A 21339-nucleotide genomic window follows, 5' to 3' on the forward strand; every position below is an offset into this window, starting at 1 on the left:
CCTAAACTGTAACAGCCTCTTCTCCCAGGAGCCCAGGCCGGTCAGTCAAACACGCCTTTACCTGTTCACGGAACGGCACTGACAGAGCCCTTTAAATGTATAAGGGACTCTTTCTAGGTGCTGCGAACACAGTTGTGAACAAAGCAAATGAGGTCCCTCGCCTCTCACTTCTGTCTAGTAGGAAAGACAGGCCTCGAGTAGACAAGCCAACAAGTGAGAATGTCATTGCAAGTTCAATGCCACGGAACGATGACATCAGCTGGATGCAAAGTTTACAAACCGGCCACACAGGTCCCTCTCTCTCCTGAGGCCCTTTGTCCTGAATGAAAGCTAAGGGAGAGCCTGCCCTCTCCTTAAAATGAGAACACAGGGTGGGGTGAGTGAGGGGCAGGCGGCCGAAGCTCCCACGCTCCAGGCTTTCATTTCTGCTTGAACCAGGTCCTCAACCCCACGTCCGGGCGGGCTCTCCCAGGTTCCCCTTGGCACCCCTCTGACGAAGAAAGGCCCAGGAATCCTCGCCCCTCCCACACCCCTGGATAAAGCACGGAATTTGCTCCCTGCATTTAATTATGGCCTAGAATCCCAACAAAATAGCATTCTGTGCAACAAAGGGGGCCTCTGACCATCGCGGTGTGTCCCTGATTTTGGAAAACGGGGTTCCTTGGTGGTGCGCTCTGACTTAACGCCCATGGTAGCTGTCCGTGTGCTGGGGCGGGGCTACCTGTCCCACTCCGACTCCCACAGAGGTAAGGCGGGGAGAGCAAGGGGACACGGGTCAAGAGGAAAATAAAGGTCAGTCACTGTTCTGAACATTTTCCAGCAGGTCTCACACCACAGAGGAGCCGCGGAAGAGCCCCCTGCTGGCTTTTGCGGGGTCGCAGGCAAGCGCATGGGCGTTCTCAGCAGTGCTCCGCACGGCACAGCTTTGAAAACTGCCCTTTGAAATGAATGGGCTGCGGGACAACAAAACCACAGAGTCAGGAAAAGCCTCCACAACTTAGTCCCCTTCATGAACATATATCCTAACTCACACAGAGGCTGGACCAATGGCCTTTCCTAAATCTGTGCAGGCGACACTGCCCGAGTCAGCAAGATCGCACAGGACACGTTTCCTCAAACTAACAGCACAAGCTCAGCGGGCACTTTAAGACACATTGTCTTAGAAATAATTCATGTGCTTTTTACCAGTCATTGAAATATAATCATGCGATAACACTCTGTTAGTCTTTGCTACTAAATGTATAATCAGACTTTTTATTTTTTATGCTGCCTAGCAAATTAGTGAAATTTCATCAGGTTTAAAAATTGACTCTAATGTTAACTTCTGAGGATTTCACAGGCTAGGAGGCACTGGTCCCACTAATTGAGACTTCACTGGGTCACCCAATTTTCCATTTGTTTCTCGCTTATTTGGTTAAGTTCCCAGCAGCTCTCTAGGAAAAAAAAAAAAATGCCATGTTTCTCTAGGTCTCATCAGTAAAAGATGGGAATTTCCCAGCTCGGCCGTCGGCTGCCTTCCAGCTCCTCCGTGGGTCATCACTCATCATCCACGGCCTCACGCGCCTCAGCGTCCGGCCCCCTTCTCTCAAAGGACAGGCTCTCAAATTGATTTCTGCTAGAAACCAGCTCTCGTTCTGAGGCGGGCAGTGCAGAGGCAGCAGGTCCTGGAAAGCCCTTCCTCCTAAGTACCATGGCCTCTGCCCTCCCCTACAAGCCCAGGAGGGAACAGCAGGGGGGTCGAACTAGGGAATGGACAGGCTGCTGGTGTGTCAGGAGGGGGAAGGGGTCTTGCTGGGAGGGGCCTTGGGCCTGGCTGAAGTGTCTGGACTATTCTTTGGTCGGCCAAATAACTACCACTTACCAGGCCCTTACTAAATGTTTGGCACTATATTGAAATGTTTGGCACTATATTGAACACTGAATGTATTTTACCTTATTTAATTCTCACAAGATCAAAATATAGTTATTTTGAATTTCTACTTAGAGATGAGCAAGTGGATGTTCAGCGAGTTCGGGCTGCTAATAATTAACAGTGCTGAGATTCAGACCTAAGGTTGTCAGGCTCTGAAAACTGCATTTATTTCTGATGTGACAATGCCCTTCTGGAAGGCAGCCACTGGAGGGTTTTAGCCAAATGAGGAAATAGCAAAAGGAATCAGCAGTTTCTGAGCTCAAATGCTGAGATATCTGTTCTAGCCTTAAGGAGCCCAGCGTCTACGGGCGTTCCCGGTAAGGCACAGCGCAGACCGAGGCGGCCTTGTCCAAATGGCACACCAGTCTCATGTGTTCCCAGGGAGAGAGAGAAGGGTCTGCAGACTGAGGAGAGATCCATACCAAGTCACTACTTCAAATTTCTGAGGGTTAATGGCTTGGGACTAACCAGAATATCAGAGACAGAGGGGAGCTCAATATCATGGAGAAAGCCCTGAACTTGAAATTAAAAAAAAAAAAGAAAAAAAAAAAGAGAAAATTAGTTGTTTAAGAATGGGCTTTGCTATGTACAAATTAAGTGAGTCAAACGAGTCGAACCTCAGGGAATCCACTTCTCAACTGTGAAAACAGGACTGTCCAGTGGTAAAATAAATAGAGGGTGTGCAAGCACTTTAAAAATTCTAAAGACCCATGGAAACAAGGAGGAAGTCTCCCCCTTTGCATTAGCGACGCTTGTCTCTGGGGAGAGAGCTCTCAGACCTGCTGGCAAGGCCAGTTCACCTGTTTCCGTGAAGAATCTCAATCCAGCACTTTGACCTTCTCCTCGCTTGGCTGTGGTCAAGTGGGGATTATCTTTCTCCCCGATTCATACCTCAGCATCTTCAGGGTCTCCCATGAGCTCTAAATCCTCTGTCGCTTTGCCGTCTTTCTTTGCTCTGTGACCAGAACACCAGCTCTATGCTCTACGGTTAGTGCAGACTTCTTTCCTTCTTGCGCATGGACCTCAACAAGCTCCCTGAACGCACTCGCATTTGCCTTTGCAAACCCCAGTGCCATAGCCTACCTGGAAGGTACTTTTGTCTGAGCACGGAGCAGAAGCAAGAGAGAGCAAAGGATCTAACTGTCTTCTAGCAGCTCTGTTATTCAATCTGGTCAGCCTAGTGACCTGATGTCTTGATCCTTAGTCTTCATATTCCAAACACCGCAAACCCCCTCATCTGCTGATCTTTCTAAGAAGGCCTTGGTGCCGGCTGAAGTCCAGCCAACATATTCCCCCCACCCCCGCCCGCAGCTGGAGGCTAATTCACAATGCCAGGCTCCACCTCTGTGAGCGTGGATTAAGCAGGTGGCTGGAGGGTCCCATCCTCGGAGCTAACACTTCTCAACCCCCATCATCAACTGTTCTGACTTGAATTATTCTAAAACCACTTTGCAATTTGAGGGTGGTGTGATTTGTTTCTGCCAACCCTGCAAGACCGGGCTCTTCCCATGGCTGTGAAGGTTCCCTTCCTGTGCAGGGTGCTCTCTGAATCCGGGTCTCGTTATCCATACTGCTGGCTACCATGTGGACAGGGCCATGCTCTCTGATTGGATCACATCATTTGGCTTGGCTCTGTGGCTGGGATGCCACATACAGCCAACTGTCTCCCAGATCTGCGCTTTGTAATCAACAGATAATACTCGGGTGCACACACCTATTGCCTCCGTAGGCAAAAGGTCTCCCAGTGCACTTTCTGCAGAGGGTTCCCCACGGAGCCAACAGCACACGGGACAGACCACACACTCTGCAGTGTTCGTCAGAGAACTCGTACGCCAGGACTCAAGGCCAACAGCAGGCAGACTGGAAACTTCTCTCTCTCGGGCATGCCCTCCATAAGGCTCTCACTTCATACATACAGCACTGGGCACGCCAAGTGTGGACATTCATTGTCCTTAGTGTCCCTGCCTGGGCTCAAAGTCAGGGAAAGTCACTCTCGAGGTGACTCTGAAGGCCGGAATCTCAAGGACCGACATCTTGCTATCTGCTCACGGCTGGAAATTTCCAATTCCAGCTCAGCTGGCACCCTGAATCCACAGCTAATGGGTTACCTGACGGCTAAATTTAATTTTAATCCGTCATTTTCTTCCACAGAACAGTGAACTGGATGGCCTTTCTCGCTCAGGGGTAAATGGGTCTTCTTTGCCTGAAGCAGGACTTTGTCTACTCTTCCCCTCACCCCGTCAAGATTAATGTGTGCTCACAGCTGCCTTTGGGAGATGCCCTTTTCAGTTCCAGGAGAGCAGGGACTGCCAAGAAAGATGCCCCAAGGCAAGGCTGGAGGCGTGAGGGCACTGCCGAGGACACAGGCAGGCGGTGAAGAACCGGAGACAGGGCTGCGCCACTGTCAGGTGAGATGGCTCTGTGGTTTCTGTGCTCTGTCGAACTTGAGGACGCACTGGCTCAAGTTCTTGGGCGGGCACATTCACACCTTCACAAACACAAAGCCCCCAGGGCTCAGCCAGAACCAGAGCCATATCCGGCGGCTCCTCAAGGGCCATCCAAGCCCACGGCTGCCAGTGCCCCCGTACTTCCCTAGTGACTCTGGAACCCGCTCCGCTGCTGTGGCTGCTTCTGTGTGCTCCAAAGACCGTATCCATCTTGGGGCACTGTGCCCAGTGTCAGGAAAGCGACATATTGCCATGCAAAGAATGTAACAAAAGCTGATGTGGGCACTCTGGACTGCTTTGGCATCAAGAGGCAGATCGACTCATGTGTTTCCTTCCTGGCCGAGGACCGAATAAAGAAAGGCCAAGCGCAGCTGAGGGCCAGCCCCTCTGCGTGGCAGGGGCCCCGACCCGCCCTCGTGCGCGCTGCGATGGCACACAGCGCCGGGAAGCCTGGCGTCAGCTGCCAGACAGCCTGTGCGGGTCTGACTGATGCTCGGGCCCAAGGGGCAGAGGAGGTGGGAGCAGAATTGTTATTTTTCTTTAAACGATTGGTGTTGACAAGCCATTGTAAGCACTGAGTTTCCTGTTTAGAATCTCACTCAGGAGAGCTCACCTGGCAACCTGACTTGAGCTGGGCAAGGAGTGTGCAGAGCAATGGAAGTGGAGAGGCTGAGGGCCTCAATGCGAGTGGAGGGTCACAGGTCACACGCGCGTCCCAGGCCTCTCCTGCTACCCCGAGCTGCGCCCCCCACCCCCCGGCCCGCCTGCCTGCTGAAAGCCCCTCACTAAACACTGAAGATATGAAACCGGAGGGCTACACAGCATTGCATCGCTGGGCAGCATCCTGGAAGGCTCACAAACTCAACCTGGCGTGGTGGCCACGTGACCTCCCTACAAGGCCTGAGTCAGGGGCAGGGGCAGTGTTCCAAAGGGAGAGAACAGGCCTGATGTGCAGGCACCCAGAAATGCCAAGGCTGGAACCAGCCCTGCTCCCCCACCCAGGAGGCTGGGAGGCACGAGTGACAGGGACAGAGCATGGGAAAACGGGGAAAAAGTTTCTGGTCCTTCTGTGTAAAGATCAAATGGAAGAATCCCTCATTTCCAGAAGGCGAAAGATAAAAGGGAAGGTTTCACAGACCCAGTCACTCCCCAGACTTCGCCTGAAACCTCAAAGAGCAGAAGGCGCAGTGGGGACGTGTAGAGCCGGCAGACACAGTCTCCCGAGGCCCGGAACGTGGGAGGCCGTGGCAGTGGGACGAGGGGAGCCAGGCCCAGCCTCTACCAGAATGCTGCCTGCCTCCTAAAGACAGGCATGGGGCTTTCGGAAGGAAGACCTGAGGGTTCCCGTAAACGCTTCAGAAGGCAAACGTGGACCGGGAAGCACAGGGGAGGGCCACGCAGGTGTCTCTCCGCTGATTTCCTGACCCCCTGGTAAGCTCACACTTAGACACCCCTGCCCCGTCCTCCTCCAAACTCATCAGGCTCCCAAACGGAATCGGTCCGGTTTACATCACACAGAATCTCTTCCCGGGACGTACGAGCTACAGAGAAGAGGAACCTCTCTCCAGCCACCACAGAAACCACGCACGGGCTCACGGGAAACAGGCCCGGTGGCAGGGCGGGGCTCAGGGGACCACGGGGCTGCTTCGAGGATTCAGCTAGAGGCCCTTCCTTTCCCTGGCTGAGGGGCACTGCTCTTGACGCTTGGGCTGGGTTCTGAGAAGGCTCTGGGGGGCCAGGGCAGACGGGATGCCAAGTCACCTCCGATGTCTGGGGAGCCACAGAAAGGTGCTACCATGGCAACCACTCTCCGCTCTGCTGAAGTGGAGCAACAGCCTTTGCAGGAGCCTCTGTCAGGCACGGTTCCATTTCAAGGAGACAGGACAGGAGCTGGGTTATCTAAATAGCGGACATTTCCAGGGGCAAATATAAGAGCTACGACAATGAAAGCTGGGACCACAATGAGGCGGGGTGGGGGGCGGCCCTTGAAAAGCTTGCCGAAAACCCCCATCTGGCTTCCTGCTGGGCCGGGCCCCTGAACGCAGCCCCGCAGTGGGACACAGAGTTTGTTCTGCAGCCTGACACAGGGAGGCGGGACCCTGGCTAGTTCTAGCAAAGTCACGGGAATGTCGATTCTCTGGTACCCTTAACGAGAGGAGGGAGAGGACAGAGCTGGGAAACGTGAGCACACAAGTGAGAAAAAGTGCCACCGGGGCCTCAGCGCATGTGACAAAGCCCAGGGAAAGGGAGAGTGTGGCCTGTCCCGTTAGCAGGAGGGAGGGGGAGAACATGTGCGTGGCGAGCTCGAGGGAAGGAGGGTAGCGGGAGAGAGTGGATGGAGAGGAACGAGCAGGTACCATGTGCGTTTTGGAGAGAAATAAGGAAAAAGTCCAAGAAGTGACATCAGTAAAAGCGAGTGAGGGATCATAGCTCTGAATCCATCCCACACGGGTGGGCCCCAGACCCGGGGGTTCCTGGGGTTCCCTGATCTGTGCCTGGTCTGAGGACCCACAGAGAGGCTTCGGCCCCGGGGCTGTTAAGGCTTCCCCTGCCGCCAGCACCACAGCCACCCTGGCCACATGTCACAGGGACGAGAAAGAACGAGACAGATGACAACCCTTCAGTCCATCACCATTGCTTGGGATCCGAGGGGAGACAGCTGGGCTTGTGGCCACAGGGCCGGCGTGCAAGGCTTCTTGTGACATGCACCTCCCTCCACACGGCACCAACCCCCCCGCGTGGTCACCAGGCGCGCAGGCACAGGTGTGCGCGCACGTGTCACCACCTAGTCTCGAAACTGAGCCTGTGTTCACCTTCAGCTCTCTGCGTACGTCATGCGTCAACAAGCACCTTGCTCCACTATTCAGATTCATGATGCGATGGGAGGATGGAAAGGTAAAGACGGGGGTTCAGTTGTCAATCACTCGCTGCGCCTGCCACGTGCTAAGCACGGTTCACATGAGCCTGCCTCCGCTCCAGAGGTGAGAACGGAGGTTAAGAGGGTTGCTATCTTGCTCTGTTGCTCAGGACACAGAAGGGCTGGGATGCAAACCAGTGCGCCTGGCTCCGCAGCCCCCAGCCTCCCTCCCGCCCCCGCCCCCGCCCCCGCCCGTTGCAGTGTTCTTGGCAGGGAGGGGCAAGGAGGGGTCGGGTCCTTTCCTCTAAACTTCCCTCCTCCTCCACTTTTTTTTTGAGGGAGAGACATTATTTACTGAGATAGAGGCAAGAGACAAGAACAATGTGGCAGACATGCAAATGCACTGTTGAAATGAGATGGGAACTTGACCTTTTCAAAACCTAAGGGTATTATTTATGTCTAACAAAAAAGTGGGCCTCCTGAGGGCAAAGGCAGCCTTCAGCGCTTCTTTCCGAGGAGGGGGAGGAGGAGGAGGAATAGACGCAGGGCGTCCCCTCACCGAGCCAGAGCCACGGCCACCTGTATTTTCACCTTCCTGTGAGAGTCCCTGAGGGGTCCACTGAGAAATACCGTGCTTTTGTCGCAGTTCCGCTGCACGGGCTCAGTCCACAACAGGAGGCTTTCGCGTTCTGCGAGGTGATTACACCTGACTCTCACAGGGCTAACTCATGGGTGCAGTTAGGGACAAGGGAAATGGAACTGTCCTGACGGCCAGCCCCGCTGAGGGTCACAAGCCCCACGCCCCACCAGCTCTTCTTTGGAGGGGCCTCCAGGGCTGGGGCAGCCACGGACCCAGGCCACTCCCGGGCTCTGGGAGGCTCCCACAGCCGGCACCTTCCCTTGCTCTGCAGACAGCGCTGCCCGCCCTCGGCCATGGGAGGGACGTTCCCTCTTTACCCTCACCCCAGGCCCGGCTCTGCCGGCACTGGCAGAGGTGGAGGCTGACAGCACGCCGGGAGAAGATGGGACGGGTGAGCCCTTCCTGACACTGATGTGGGAAGGTTGCACCTGGGGAGGAATTTTGGTCCTTCCCTTTGGCCGCTGCCGTCAATGACAGCAGCTCCCGAAAGCCTTCCTTCTGACCCTTCACTCCGTGAAGCCTGCCCGGCTTAGAACACCAGGCTCCACCTCGTCCTCAGAGAGGCTGGAGGGGGTCCTACTGTGGCACCTGAAAGGGGTGACGTGGCGCCGGGAGAGGAACAAGGTGCAGACCGAGGCCAGCGGCTGCCACTCACACTGGCCTAGGGACAAGGCCCTGACCACATGACCGTCTCCCAGTGACACCGAGGAGGGCTGCGTGGGCTCTTCCTGAGGCTGGACTCCAGAGGGAATGTCAGGATGTGTTTGAAAACCTGCTGCAGCTGGATTGGCTTTTGAAAAAATACAATTCCCCAAAGATAAGGAGTGTGGTTTGTCCCCAGACACAGGGTCTAAGACTGTGTCCCTAAGAGTGTTATCCAGGGTGGCCGGGAAAGCCCTTCCTCCTGCAGTTAAACACGCTAACATGGCTCCGGGGTCCCCTGCTCAGGAGCTGAGAACCTCCCTGGGCCGACCTCTGCTCTACCCTCTGCACATTTCCTTCAAGCTGCTCCTTTGTCGGAGAGAATCAAGCAAAGAAAGAGCGTGTCAGGTCCCGCCCTGAGCCTGGGGAGGCCCTGCCCACGCAGGCGGGCACCTGCCCTTGCTTACTCATCCCCACGGAAAACACTCCAGGCCTCTGACTTCTCCCTAGTGGCACTCCCTGCTCCTCCTTCACCAGCGGTCACTCGACACGTGAGTGGAAGCTGAGGGCCCGCAGGAACTCTGCAGGGGCCACCAGGGGGCATTCCCGGGCACCTCTCTGCAGGGATCGTTTCTCAGGCCAGCCCTGGGGACAGGCTCCAATCGCCCAGGGCTGCAGAAAGGAGGGAGGGCAGGTAATCCAACAGCAAGGAGAGTTACTTACGCCAAGGCAAAGGCCACCAGGGCACCAACCACCACCACAAAGTCTAGGATGTTCCACAGGTCTCTGAAGTAGGACCCGTCTTGCAGAATCAAGCCCTGGTCTATCATCTGCAGAAGAAGGGAACAGCCACCGATGAGACCAGGAGATATGGGTGAGCTCAGGTGTGCCCCGAGCTCTGGGTCCCCATGGCAACGCCCCCACTGCATCATCCCCACAACCAACCCCGTGTGGGGATATGAAGAGCAGACAGCTGGCTCTTTTCATGTAACGGTGAAGCCTGAGGCCCCTTCTCGTAGCCACCAGGGTTCAACTAGGCTGCTCGGTCATCCCAGAACTGTGCCACGTTCCTCCGTCCAATAGTGGCTCAGAGCACCGCGCATCACCACATACACACAGGCGGGAAAAGTCCCAAGGAGCTAGGCTGGGCACGAGAGGGAAATGTGGGAGCTCGCGTGGTGGGGAACAGTCTAGCGGGCAGTGAAGGCGGCAGGGGCTGGACAGAATCCAGGAACCTGACCCTGCCTAGCCCTTTGCCTTGGCACAAGCCCAGGCTCAAACCAGGGCGCACATTGGGGCGGAGCAGGGTGGGGGGTGGCGGCGAGTCACGGCTGCTGTCCCCAAGCCTGTCTGCACTCCTACTCCTTCTGAGAGCGGGCCTGGCTCCTCCTCTGGCCACACCCACGGGTCCACCCAGTCTGAATGGATCTACACACTCACGTGGGCCACCATGGATGTCACAGGATCTGAGGCCAGAGGAGGGGCTCTGTCATTGGCCAGCCTGTGGCCAGTCCGTGACAGCGTTGGGAAAGGGCACTACGCCCGGGGAGCAGCCCAGCTGACCCATCCAAACCCCACCCAGGTTTCCTCAAAAGGCTTTTTTTACCTTAATAACCATCTCAAAGGTGAACACGCCAGTGAAAACATAGTCGAAATACCTCAGCACCTGTAAGACACATAGGGTGGAGCTGCGGGGGCTAAGTGTGTCCGCCAGCCTCCTCGCTCGTGCACTGGCCCACGGAGGCGTGCGGTCCTGTCCACCCACCCCGGCCCCGCTCATTTCTGCTGCAGAACAAAAGCTTAGGTTTGTAACCGCTGGTTGGATGCAGGGAAGAGGAGCCACGGGTCCTGCTGGAGCCATGGATCCTGGTGGCCAGTCTGGCCCGTCCCCCACCTTGGACGGAACTTACCTTCTTGAGTCTCTACTGCCCCGCAAACCTTTTGCCCCCTTGCTGGCTCAGGACCTGGAATCCTTGTCAGTTCTGACCCACTCCACCCACCCCACCCCCTTCCTATCTCCTGACATGCACCCTTGGGACCTCCTGTCCCCAGGCTACACTCCCTAACTTCACACCCACGTGTTATGTCAGATCCCACATCCAAGCCCGCAGGTGGCTGCAGACCCCCTTCCAAGCCCTGCTGGGCTCCAGGGATTTCTCACTCCTTCCTCACTCCCCTGGAAGTTGCTCGGGCCACCTCTGCTCCTGGGATGGGGAGGTGCCAGGGCACTACAGAGGGTAGCAAAGGGCCCCGTGCACCCACTCTGTTGCGTTCCGAGTTGGTCAGGACGGGGTCCTCGGCTGCCAAGGCGATGCTGCTGGCCGCGATCACCAGGAGAATGCACATCTCGAAGTAGCGCAGGTTCACGATGTAGTGGCAGGCCCTGCGGACCCTGCGGGCGGGCGGGCGGGCGCACGGCTGAGCGAGGAGCCGGCGGCTTCCCTCTGTGCCTGCCCTGCCTGCCCACCCCCATGCCCCTTGCACAGCAGCCTCGGCCAGACGGCCAGGCCCTGGCCGGAGGAAGCCGTGGGGAGAGCAATTTAATTTCTCAGGCACCACCCTTGACTTAAAGCCCCCGAGGGGGAAGGTAATCAGATCGGCCAGAGGCTGCAGTGCACAAGCCAAGATACATTATCTGCGGGCTCTTCAGAGCCCTGGGGAGCAGCCGGCATCAGGATCCACTTGCCCTGGGGTGCCCTCCGGGTATCTCAGTGTCTGTCCCTCACTGTATAGACACTGGGGCAGGGTAAAACAAATCACAAGAGCTGATAAACATAAAAATAGACCTTTATTCTAACATTCTTGATAAGCAGCAACAGGTTCTCATGATTCAGGTATTCTGATTATGATGACTATATCCCATAACCTGCGGTGGCCTGACAGTCCTTAGCCCGGGCTCTTTCCTTCCCAGAGCCTGGCTGGACGCTGTCCACGTGGCCATTGAAAGCCACCTTCTTCTTGCCGTCCTAGCCTTACAAGCTGGTCTATGTTAAAGGGCAGGAGAACGTCTGTCTTTCAAAATTCCATCTTTTCTGACCCTAACCTTCCCCACTCTTCTCTGCCACCCAATCTCAGGTCCCTAAACATGTCCATTTCAAAATCCACATGGATTCTGGACTAGGCAGTGGGACTAATACTGTTTTGTTTTTTAAAGATTTTACTTATTTTTAGAGAGAAAGGAGAGGAGGAAGAGAGAGAGGGAAACACTGGTGTGCAAAACAACTATTGGTTACCTCTCAGATGCCCCGAACTGGGGACCTGACCCGCACCCCAGGCATGTGGCCTGACTGGGAATTGAACCAGTGACCTTTGCGCTTTGTGGGATGCTGCCCAACCCACTGAGCCACTTCAGCCAGGGCTGGGACCAATACTCTTAAGAGGCCAATGGATGATCTCATCATTCTAGGCTCCCTATTCTCAGCTATGGACGATCTGGTAGCACATTCTGAGCATATTTCCTTCTCTCCCCTTTCCCCCACACCACCTACTGACCAAAGAGTAGATGATGTGTCCTTTCCTCGTGACATTTCCCATGCTTCCTTGTTTTAAATAACTCTCAAGACGGTGGACGCAGGGTTCAGAGGGTGTTCAGTTCCATGACCCAGCACCACACCCTGGATGCGGCATGTGTCTGGCCGTATCCAGCTGGAAGGGTCGGGAAGATGACTGGACCCTGGTCCCGCTGTCTCCCCACCCCCTGACCCCAGCCCAAACCCAGCCTGTCTACCCTGAGCCCGAGGCGGGGCGGGCGGGACCTTACGGGTTGGTGGTGCTGAAGATGAACATGGAGCTGTGGGGCACCATGGCTTTGCCCTCCCGCTTCTCTTTCTTCGGCTTCTTCTTCTCCACCTCCTCCTCCTCCTCCTCTTTGATCTCTGCCTCCTTCAGGGGACTGGCCTCGCCGTCCGTCTTGTTGCTAACTGCAAGAGGAGCACATCGACATCCTCAGAAACTGTACTTACCTCGTGCGAGAATGCAGCCCTTCACCTCCCACCAGGGATGGGCCGGGGAGGCCGGGGAGGGCTCCAGGAACGCCCAGCGGCGCGCCCTGCGAACCCCGGGTGTGGGGCAGTCACACCCGGCTCGGCCCTTGCTCTCCTCTCGGCCCTCCGCGCGCCCTAACTTCACGTGGGATGGCCTTTGCCGTGCGCATCGCTCACTCTCATCGCCTTTCCCTGGGTCACAGAAGGCTGGTTTCTGGTGTAAAATTCACAAAGTTTAGCTATATCTAAAATCTGAATTCTTTGTGTTTATTCGCTTACTGAATTTTCACATCAGCACCCCCTGAATGGCATGTAGAGTTGTTCCCAATAGACAGGTGGGAAAAGTGAAGCTGAGGGAAGTCAAGTACCTATCCTAAGGTCGTACAGCGGATATGGGTTTCCAATCTAACATCCCGTATCCTTTCAGCGAAATCGCACTGCAGTGGAAGATTTTTAGAAACCATTCCTCTGTTTGCGGCCGCCTTTCTGGCTGTGCTTTTTCCAGTCATGATTAATGTAATGAGATGAGGATGCAATATTCATGAGAATATGGGTCCAAGACTGCATTCCAGGACTGAGAGGGTGAGGAGGCCTAGACTGAGTGGAGCTCTTGGGGACGCGCTGTTTGTACAGGCAAGGCACAGTGGGGTTCAGTGACGGGTCAAGGCTAACAAGTGGGATAAAGGGTCCCGTTACCCTCTCTCACTGATGTGTTCAGTGAATGACTCTACTCTGGAATCTTGTGTAAAGCTCTGAGGTTCTGCCCCTTCTGGTACCTTCCATAAAGTTAGTATCCAAAAGCTCGCTGATTACATGCTTTTACCTATGACCCAGACCACGGGCTGGCCCCAGAATGAGACGAGAGAGAGGGTCAAACTTTCTTAGTGTTTTTTCTCATCAAAAAGGGTTCAGAACACTTATTTATCGGAGTACAGAACTAGACAGACCCCAAAAGAGGCTGTGAGTCTGGGATCCTCAGGCCTGACCACACCAACCCCAGGAGCACTGGACACAGGAGATGTCACTGGTCTGAGCAGTGCTGGCACCATGGATGCAGAGAAGGTGAAGGGACAGAGATGGAACAGCGTGTGACAGAAACACAGGGAGAGAAGACTGTCCCATGAAAAGAGGAAAATGTGGCACAAGGCAGGGAGGAAAAAAGCCAGGATGGAATGCTGTGGTCACCACCAGTGACCACGGGCAGCAGGGGGGGATTAGCTCGGGAATGGGAGTGGGGTTAGGGCAGAGATGGGGGGTTAGGGCAGGAATAAGGGGTCTCCTGGATGACCATCTGTGCCCGAGGGAACTAGAGAGAAAGTGACGAAAATCTTGGAGGAGAAAAATAGTAGATAAGAGTAATAGAGTCATAAAATATTAGGAGAGAGGTCATCAGTGTCCTCACTTTATAGATGACAAACTGAGGCCAGAAGAGGGACAGAGGGCTTCCGGAGGCCACACGCCGAGCAGGGCCAGGGCCACCGAGCCCTCCTGCCACCTACGCCCCATCGGAGGTTCCCTAATTTGTCCAGGTGGCAGAGGACCTTGGAAGTCCTGGAAAAGGCCATTGAACATTCATACAATGTAAGCCAAATCACTGAATGTGCATCTGGGTACAAAATCACACATGATCTTTCTGAAGACTCTACGGTGGCCCACAGGCCAAAGCCTTAAGGGCATTTTATGGGCAAAACATAAGACTGAGAAAATTCTAACGTATCTTTTCTGCAAATTGAGATAGAACTGTCGCTATTTTTCACTAGCTGAAGAATGATTTCACGCTGCTGGTGGGGTTTCCCCGCTTTACGGGGGTCCCTGCGGAGCCTCGACTCCACCCCAGGCTGGGTGGCACGGGAGTGGGGGGGGTGGGGGACAGAGACTATGCCCTCACTGTGCACCACAGTCGAGTCCACCAAGGGGTCCACGTCGGGGATGGCCACCGTGACGCTGGTGCTCTCAGTGGCAGCCTTGTCCGTGTTGGCTGTGACGCAGGACAGGTCGGGCTCGCTCTGGCTGATGCCCCGGCCCACGTCCAGCTGCACGTCCCCCAGCAGGGCCTGCTCGCTGCTGCCCTCAGGCTCCCGCTCCGCTGGCGCCGTCCCCGCCTCCAGCTCTGCTTGGGGCAGGACGAGGGGTGTGTCAGCCTCATCAAGGGCCCCCGCCAGCCCGGAGCCTCTGGGCACCATCAGACTGTTGGTCCTGCCAAGTCAGAGGAGAAGCTGTTTCACCACAGAGCGAGGCGAATGGCGCCCAAGGGGCTGGGCTGGGGAGCGCAAGGCATCTGCGGCCCCCTCCAGGCGGGGGAGAGGAATCGAGGCCCGGGGGAAGTGCCCCCTGCCTCGTTCCCATCTGTCTGTCCATCCGCGACCCACTCTTGACAAGAGATGCCCTACAACAGACTCTGGTTTTCATGGGGACAGGTCCTCCTGCCCGTCCTATTGGCACATGCCTTGTAAAGGGTGCACTGGCACCACCTCCACTTTACACAATGAGGCCCTGAGGGGCCTATGCTGCAGAGGTGCTGACACCAGCGTGCCCTGTGCCTCCAGGGTGTTCCTGGGGCTCATTTACCTTCTCAGGTCCTGGCCTCTCTCTTCTTCCTGGATCGTGGGCTCCTTGCCGCCATGGCTGCCCCTGGGCTCACGGTCCTTGTCCCCCTCGGTGGGCACGCCATCCTCCAGACTCCGTTCCTGGCTGGCAGATCGGCTCTGGGAGGCGGAGGAGGGCTCCTTGCCTTCCGTCCTGACTCGGCGGTGCCGGCTGCGCCGCTGGCTCTGCCTGTGCCTGGCCCGGTCCTCGAAGGTCACCACAGTCTCCCCTCCCCCGGCCTCCTGCTGGGTCGGGTCACAGTTCCCATGGCAGGGCCTGGCCAGCCACGGCGGCTCGCGTTTGCCCAGGGCCAAGGGGCTCCTCTGGTTGTCCAGGGCACTGGAGAGGTCCCCGCTGTCGCCCTTGAGGGACCCCCCGCGGCTGATGCGCTCCTCCTCGCACTTCTCCAGGCCCAGGCCCAGGCCCAGGCCCAGGCCCTCGATGGGCCGGGCTCTCCGGTAGAGGCTGGGGTGGGCGTTGAGCGGGTTGAGGGGACTCAGCGGGTTGAGGGGGTTGAGCGGGTTCATGGGCGGGGCCTCTTCTTTGTTGAGGGCCTCCTGGCTGGACATCTGCATGTGCCTCCTCAGCTGGCTGGTGCGCTGCTCCCACACTGACATGTGGTGGCGGCGCCTCCGCTCCCTCCTGGCAAAGGGCAAAGGGTGAAGGCCACGGTCAGACCTGACAGCTGAAGGCCGAAGAGGGTAGCCCTCAGCAGCCATGGGAAAAGCGTGGGACACATGGTGAGAGGGGCAAATGGGAGAGCCCAGGACCTGCAGACAGAAAGCACAGAGAGACGCAAGGAGCAGAGGAGGCCACCCAGGAGTTGGGGGCTGGTCCAGTGCCTCCCAGTTCGCAGGGCTTCCCATTCGAATCCCTGCTCTGCAGCAGCTGCGGGAGCGGGGTTGGGGGGTGGGTCTGGTCAGCCCAGGACCCAGTCCCTGGTCCCCAGGGCCTGTGGGGCCCAAGCCCAGAGGCCCCCAGGTCTCCGCGCCCCTGCCCCCCTTTGCTTTCAGGGCATCAACTTTTCCCTAGGCTGCGCCCACCTCTGGCCCTAGTTCAAGGTCAGCGACCTTCCTTCCACCTGCTATCCCTCTCCTTTCCCTCTCCGGTTACCGGCTGGGGCTACAAGGGCAGAGAAGTGCAATGATCAGCTACCATCCGAGGGGGCCAACAGTGACAAGCAGGCCCGTGTTACAGAATGTCTTGGCATCAAAAAATAAAGAGTGCTGCGGGTCTCTCCACAGCAGGTGACGAAAACCCCAGAGGACTGCGTGCAAAGACCACCAGGAGCTTGTCCTCGAAACCGCTGCGGAGCGTCCGGCTGGGGGCCGAGAGGAGCGTTCACATGGCAGCAGGACACGCGAACGGGACACACAGAACACACAGCGGAGGGCTCACACAGCAGAAGGGCAGTCACCCACTCCTTCACTCACATGTGCCTGCGCGTGCACAGCTACAAACGGGCAGGGGACACTCACATGTGCCCCCACACACCCTCACTGAGGCCCACGCATGGCTGTACATCACTGCCCATGTGACAGCGACACCCATGCCAACGCATGCCCACTCGGGCCACACGGATGAGCGAACAACGCACAGGGTCACATACCTTAGACACACTGACACAAGCACGTGTCAAAAGGTAGAGCGGGGCACATCCACAAACCACAGGCACAGAACACACCCGCACACACCACTGATGTGCACACCCGGCACCACTTTGTCCACAGCAAGAGCAAAGACACAGTGTCCCCGCACCCACACATAACCACTCACAAACACGCAAACCGGTCCACACATACAGGTGGCTGCTGCGTGGCTCCCACATCGACATGTGGTGTCTTCTCCTTCTGTCTCTTCTGGGAAAGAAAAACGAACAGGTTCAGTGCACCCCAACCTCTAGGAACAACCACAAGCCCCACAGCCACCTGATGATTTCTGGGGAGAGGTACAGAGCCCCCAATGCACCCGTACATTCTCCACATGCCCGTTGCCCTCTGTGGACTCTCCTTCGACTCCCCAAGGGAGTGACTTGATTCCTTGCCATGTGCAAACACGTGGGCCTAGATTTTGAAGCATACACGCAGAGACGCAAAGGATCCAATTCATTTCACTGAGTAGATGGCTTCAGATGCTCAACCATCACGCCCCTTGGTGCTCACACTTCCACCTAAACAGCCTTCAGAGAACTATTTCGGAAGTGCTGTCGAGTTGGATGAAGGGCGCTATTTCCTCCAATCATTTCTAGGATAGCACGCCATAGTCATGTGGGTGTGAGTCCCAACGGGTCGCTCCAATCTCACGAAACATGCGGTGAACAAATGCTCTGCCATGCATGACACTGAAGCCACAAAAGGAGCCCCCGGCCAAAGTCAGGACCACCTCTCCATGGCCACCATCCACATAATCCAGGATGTGAGCCCTGCATTTGTGCAACGCAGCGGCCCTGGCCAGAGGTCTTGAAGCCCAGTATTAACCTTCTTGACCTTGTGCAGGGAAAATCTCTTTACACACACACACACACACACACACACACACACACACACACACACACACTTGCTGTGCCCTCTCAAACACACAAAGGAGGGTCCCAGTGGCAGGGTGGGCATCACCTGCAAAGGCAGACCGGGCTCCTGGACAAACAAGACTCTCAGCTCAGGTCAGTGCTCAGGTGGAGGAAACACACCCCAGACACCTGTGGAGAGAGCCCGCCCCTGCTTCCTGCGCTGACAGGTCTAGTCTGGCCCAACAGACCCTGCCTGGTCCCAGGGGTTGGCAAATGCTGCTCCCTTCCTGGTAAAAGTGACACCCACCCCTGGAGAACATGCTAGACAAACGAGCACTGCTCAACGGCCATGTCCCGTATCTGCAGAAGAGCCTGATACTCGGTGGGACTGGCGGCACTGGGGCAGCGGGTCTGCGTCCCCCTTGGGTGTCTGGCAGAGGAGCGACGCACACGAGCCCCCGAGGAACGGAGGCAGGCATCACTGTGGATGCTGCGAGCTCCCAGCGGCATGCAGCCCTCAGCTTCGACAGCTGCCATGCAGCCAGGCCCGCCTGGGGTGGCAGCGCCAAGAGGCATGGGCAGCACATAGCAATGGGAGCCCACGCTCCAGAGAGGCAGCATGCACGCCGACTGCAGACAGCGCATTCTCCTCTCCCACTGCAAATGCTCATGACTTCAACACTGCAGGCAAGGCATGTGTAAGAGTATAAGTACGCGAAGAATTCTCTCTTGCGTACGCATGCCTGCACACACTCATGTGCACATACACACACGAGTACACACACGCACACACCAGGCAAAAAACAGACCCACTCATAATTCCCACACAAATCAGACACGCTTCAAACTCCTCTTTACTCCTCCATTCACACATGAAAAGATCCACATTCATACCCCATCAGGATCATTAATACACCTTCATTCCTCAAATCACACAGAAAAGCGACCACGTATCTCCAACATACACACGTGTGACCTCACACACAGCCCACAGTCACCTGGTAGACCAGGAAAGGCCAGTTAGTAGTATTTCACCCCCTTCAAAAATGGGGAAACCCAAAGGAGTTCCCGCGCCAAGGTCACAGAGCGTATGGGTGACAGAACTGTGACTAGCATACAGGCCTTCTGGTTTGTCACAACGCTCTTCCCATTTCTCCAGGGACAGCCGCATTCTAGCTTACACCTCCGAGCGGGGCACACACGCCTGACGTAGCTCCTGCGCTGACTCCGTGGTCCTGGCCCCCCTGGACGGTCACGGCGCCTTCCTCCACCTCGTGGTGCCTGGATACATTGCTCAACCCCTACAGCCCCTGCCTACCAGCACTCCATTCACTCCTTCCTTCCCTCTCCCAGCTCACGGCTCCAAACCCACTCTTCCCCCGGCTTCCTCATCTCAACAAACAGAACCGCCCACTGCTGAGTGGCAGCCGGTCCTACCCAGTGGCATGCGTGGATACCTGTGTGCGTATTTTTAACCCAAATTCATGAGTTCAGGGAAGGCAGGGTAGAAACTACTCAAGGGCCAGAGAATATTCTGGAGAGGAAGAAATTATTTTGCTTTTCTCTGTCATTTTTTAACAACATTTTTGGGGGGGGGGTAGTTTTCTTTCCCACTCACAGCGGAGGGGCCCAAGGGCAGACCTTCCCAGGTCTGAAAGGCGAGGGCAGCGTGATGGCCACGCCAGAGGTGGGGGCTCTGTGTTAACTCTGGACGCCCCTCCAAGGTGAGGGTGCTTGCTCAGGAGCCCTTCACGTGAGCACAGGCCAAACGAGGGCTCCTCCCTCACCATCCTCAGGGAGTCGGTGACAGGGTCTGGGGCCCCTTCCTGGGGACCTCAGGCCCTCTCCCTAGACACCAAGGGCCCCTCACACTGCCCATGCAGGCGCAGCAGCAACAGCAGGAACCCACGGCTCTGCGGGCACGTCTTGGCCTCCCCTCCAACACCTCCCTCCAGCAGCACGCAGGGGGGCCGGCCGCACGCAGGGCCCACGCCCGCTGCCCCCGCTCCACCGGCAACCACAGGTCCAGGCTGGGCCCTGAAAAGGGTCTGTCCACTGACCACTTCGTCACCTCCCACTCGCTCCCTAATCCACTCAGTTGGATTCTGTTCCCGGGGGCCAAACTACTTATGCAAAGGTCACTTGCAGCTTTCATGGTGCCACACGTGACCGTCCCTTTGCCGTCCTCAGCTTACATGACCCCTCAGAAGTGCTCACCTCCTCCGTGCATCCCTCCTTCCTGAGCGGCGCCCTTCTCCCGCTCTCCCCGGTCCCGTCTCCCACCTCCCGGCAGCTCCCCGCCAGTCTCCTTGGCGGTTTCTCCTCTGCCTGACCTCAAGGCACCGGCGGGCTCTGGGCCTCTGGCCTCGTCTCATCCCTCCTCCACGCTGGCCCTCCCTGGGCCGGGTTACCCTCGCCGGCGGCCTAAATACCACCCCAGTGCAAATGGCTCCCCTGACATCTTTATTTCTAGCCCCGACGTCTAAGCTTCCGATTCATGGAACTGACAGTCTATTCAACATCTCCACTTGGGTATCTTGTAAGTATCTCAAATTTAAAGTTGCCAAATGAGCCTCAGCTTTCCATTGTCCCCGGTATCACACACACTGCTGCCACCTGCCCTGTTGCTTAGGCCTCACACCTTAGCCCCTGGGAGATGTTCCTCTTGTTCTATTCATCTGCCGCCATCACATTTAATCCGTTGTTAGCTCACCCCTTCAGGTCACCCCCATAACAGAGACTGAGGGGGGATTGCTCCTCACCTCCTCCACTGTCACCACCCTGCTCTGGCACCATTCACCAACTTTAAGAGCCAACTGCCTCTGCTCTCGGCCCCAAAGTTCCATTCTCCACCAAGCAGAGTGACCTTCTAAAGCATAACTCTCGTCATATCCATCCTTCCACATGAAGCTCACCCAGGGTTGCGGTTAGAATAAAAGCTGAAGCCCTTCCCCTGGGCCTCCGGGGCGCCCCTGAGCGGGCTCCTGCCCACGGCCCCGACCTGGTCTCATTCCGTGCCTCCTCGTTCCCTCCACATCAGCCACTTGTTGGGGAGCGCTCTTCCCTCAAACGTCACATGACGCTTTGCACACATTTACGTCTCTGCTCAAATGGCATCTCTTCTGAGAACTCTGCCCAGCGCTGGTTCCTCTGCCTTCGTGCCCTGTTTCCTGTACTTTATAGCAGTTTATCACTTCTGTGTGTGTTTATTATCGATCTCGCTCCCTGAAATAAGTTCCCCGAGAACCAAGCGACGCTGTCTTGCTCATTGCTGCATTCAGAGGACACTTCCTGACACGGAGCGGAAGCCCTCCGACACCGAATGGCGCTTGGATTGATGAGCCGCCTGTCAGCCAGGCGCGGGGGGCATGGGGGTGCTGCTGACTCACTCGATGGAGGGCATGTTGGGCGCGGACATCGGGCTGACCTCCTTGGCCTTCTGCAGCGCGTGCTTCTGGTTGAAGGCCTCCTCTTCCTCCTGCTCATCCTAGACACAAAGAAGACATGGCTATGCCTGGGACCCCCGTGAGGGAGCGGTGACTCCTTGGCTCTCCTGAGGAGTCCTGGAGACCAGGAGGGATGAGGAGAGCGAGGGAAGCGGCAAAAGGAGGCTGAGTGAGGCGAGGTTATCTGGGTGGAAGTGGAGCCCAAGCCCTGGCCTTCTGTGGGGCTGGTTGCAGCTGCAAAGGTCAAAGGCCAGAGCTGACGGCACCTGTCAGATGTTGTGACCGGAAGCAAAACCCTGAGGCTGTGCCTCCCACTGGCC

General features: G+C 56.7%; 1 protein-coding gene across 3 annotated transcripts in view; it reads right to left on the minus strand.

Moving 5' to 3' along the window:
• Window positions 1-21339, minus strand: part of CACNA1E (calcium voltage-gated channel subunit alpha1 E) — a 274294-nt gene that overhangs the window by 44839 nt on the left and 208116 nt on the right. For 2 of the 3 annotated variants that reach the window (XM_054587689.1, XM_054587690.1), the window contains exons 18-25: window positions 20963-21060; window positions 16870-16926; window positions 15050-15709; window positions 14370-14677; window positions 12259-12418; window positions 10761-10890; window positions 10105-10164; window positions 9222-9328 (exon numbers count right to left, since the gene is read on the minus strand). In XM_054587689.1, the coding sequence (XP_054443664.1) occupies window positions 9222-9328; window positions 10105-10164; window positions 10761-10890; window positions 12259-12418; window positions 14370-14677; window positions 15050-15709; window positions 16870-16926; window positions 20963-21060 (1580 nt within the window). The remainder of the gene's footprint in view (window positions 1-9221; window positions 9329-10104; window positions 10165-10760; window positions 10891-12258; window positions 12419-14369; window positions 14678-15049; window positions 15710-16869; window positions 16927-20962; window positions 21061-21339) is intronic. The other variant, XM_054587691.1, reaches the window with a different exon arrangement.

This window comes from Pteronotus mesoamericanus, unplaced genomic scaffold (genome assembly GCF_021234165.1).
Source record: "Pteronotus mesoamericanus isolate MK-2021 breed Mesoamerican mustached bat unplaced genomic scaffold, CSHL_Meso_final scaffold_1186, whole genome shotgun sequence".
In the NCBI taxonomy this organism is placed as follows: Eukaryota; Metazoa; Chordata; class Mammalia; order Chiroptera; family Mormoopidae; genus Pteronotus; species Pteronotus mesoamericanus.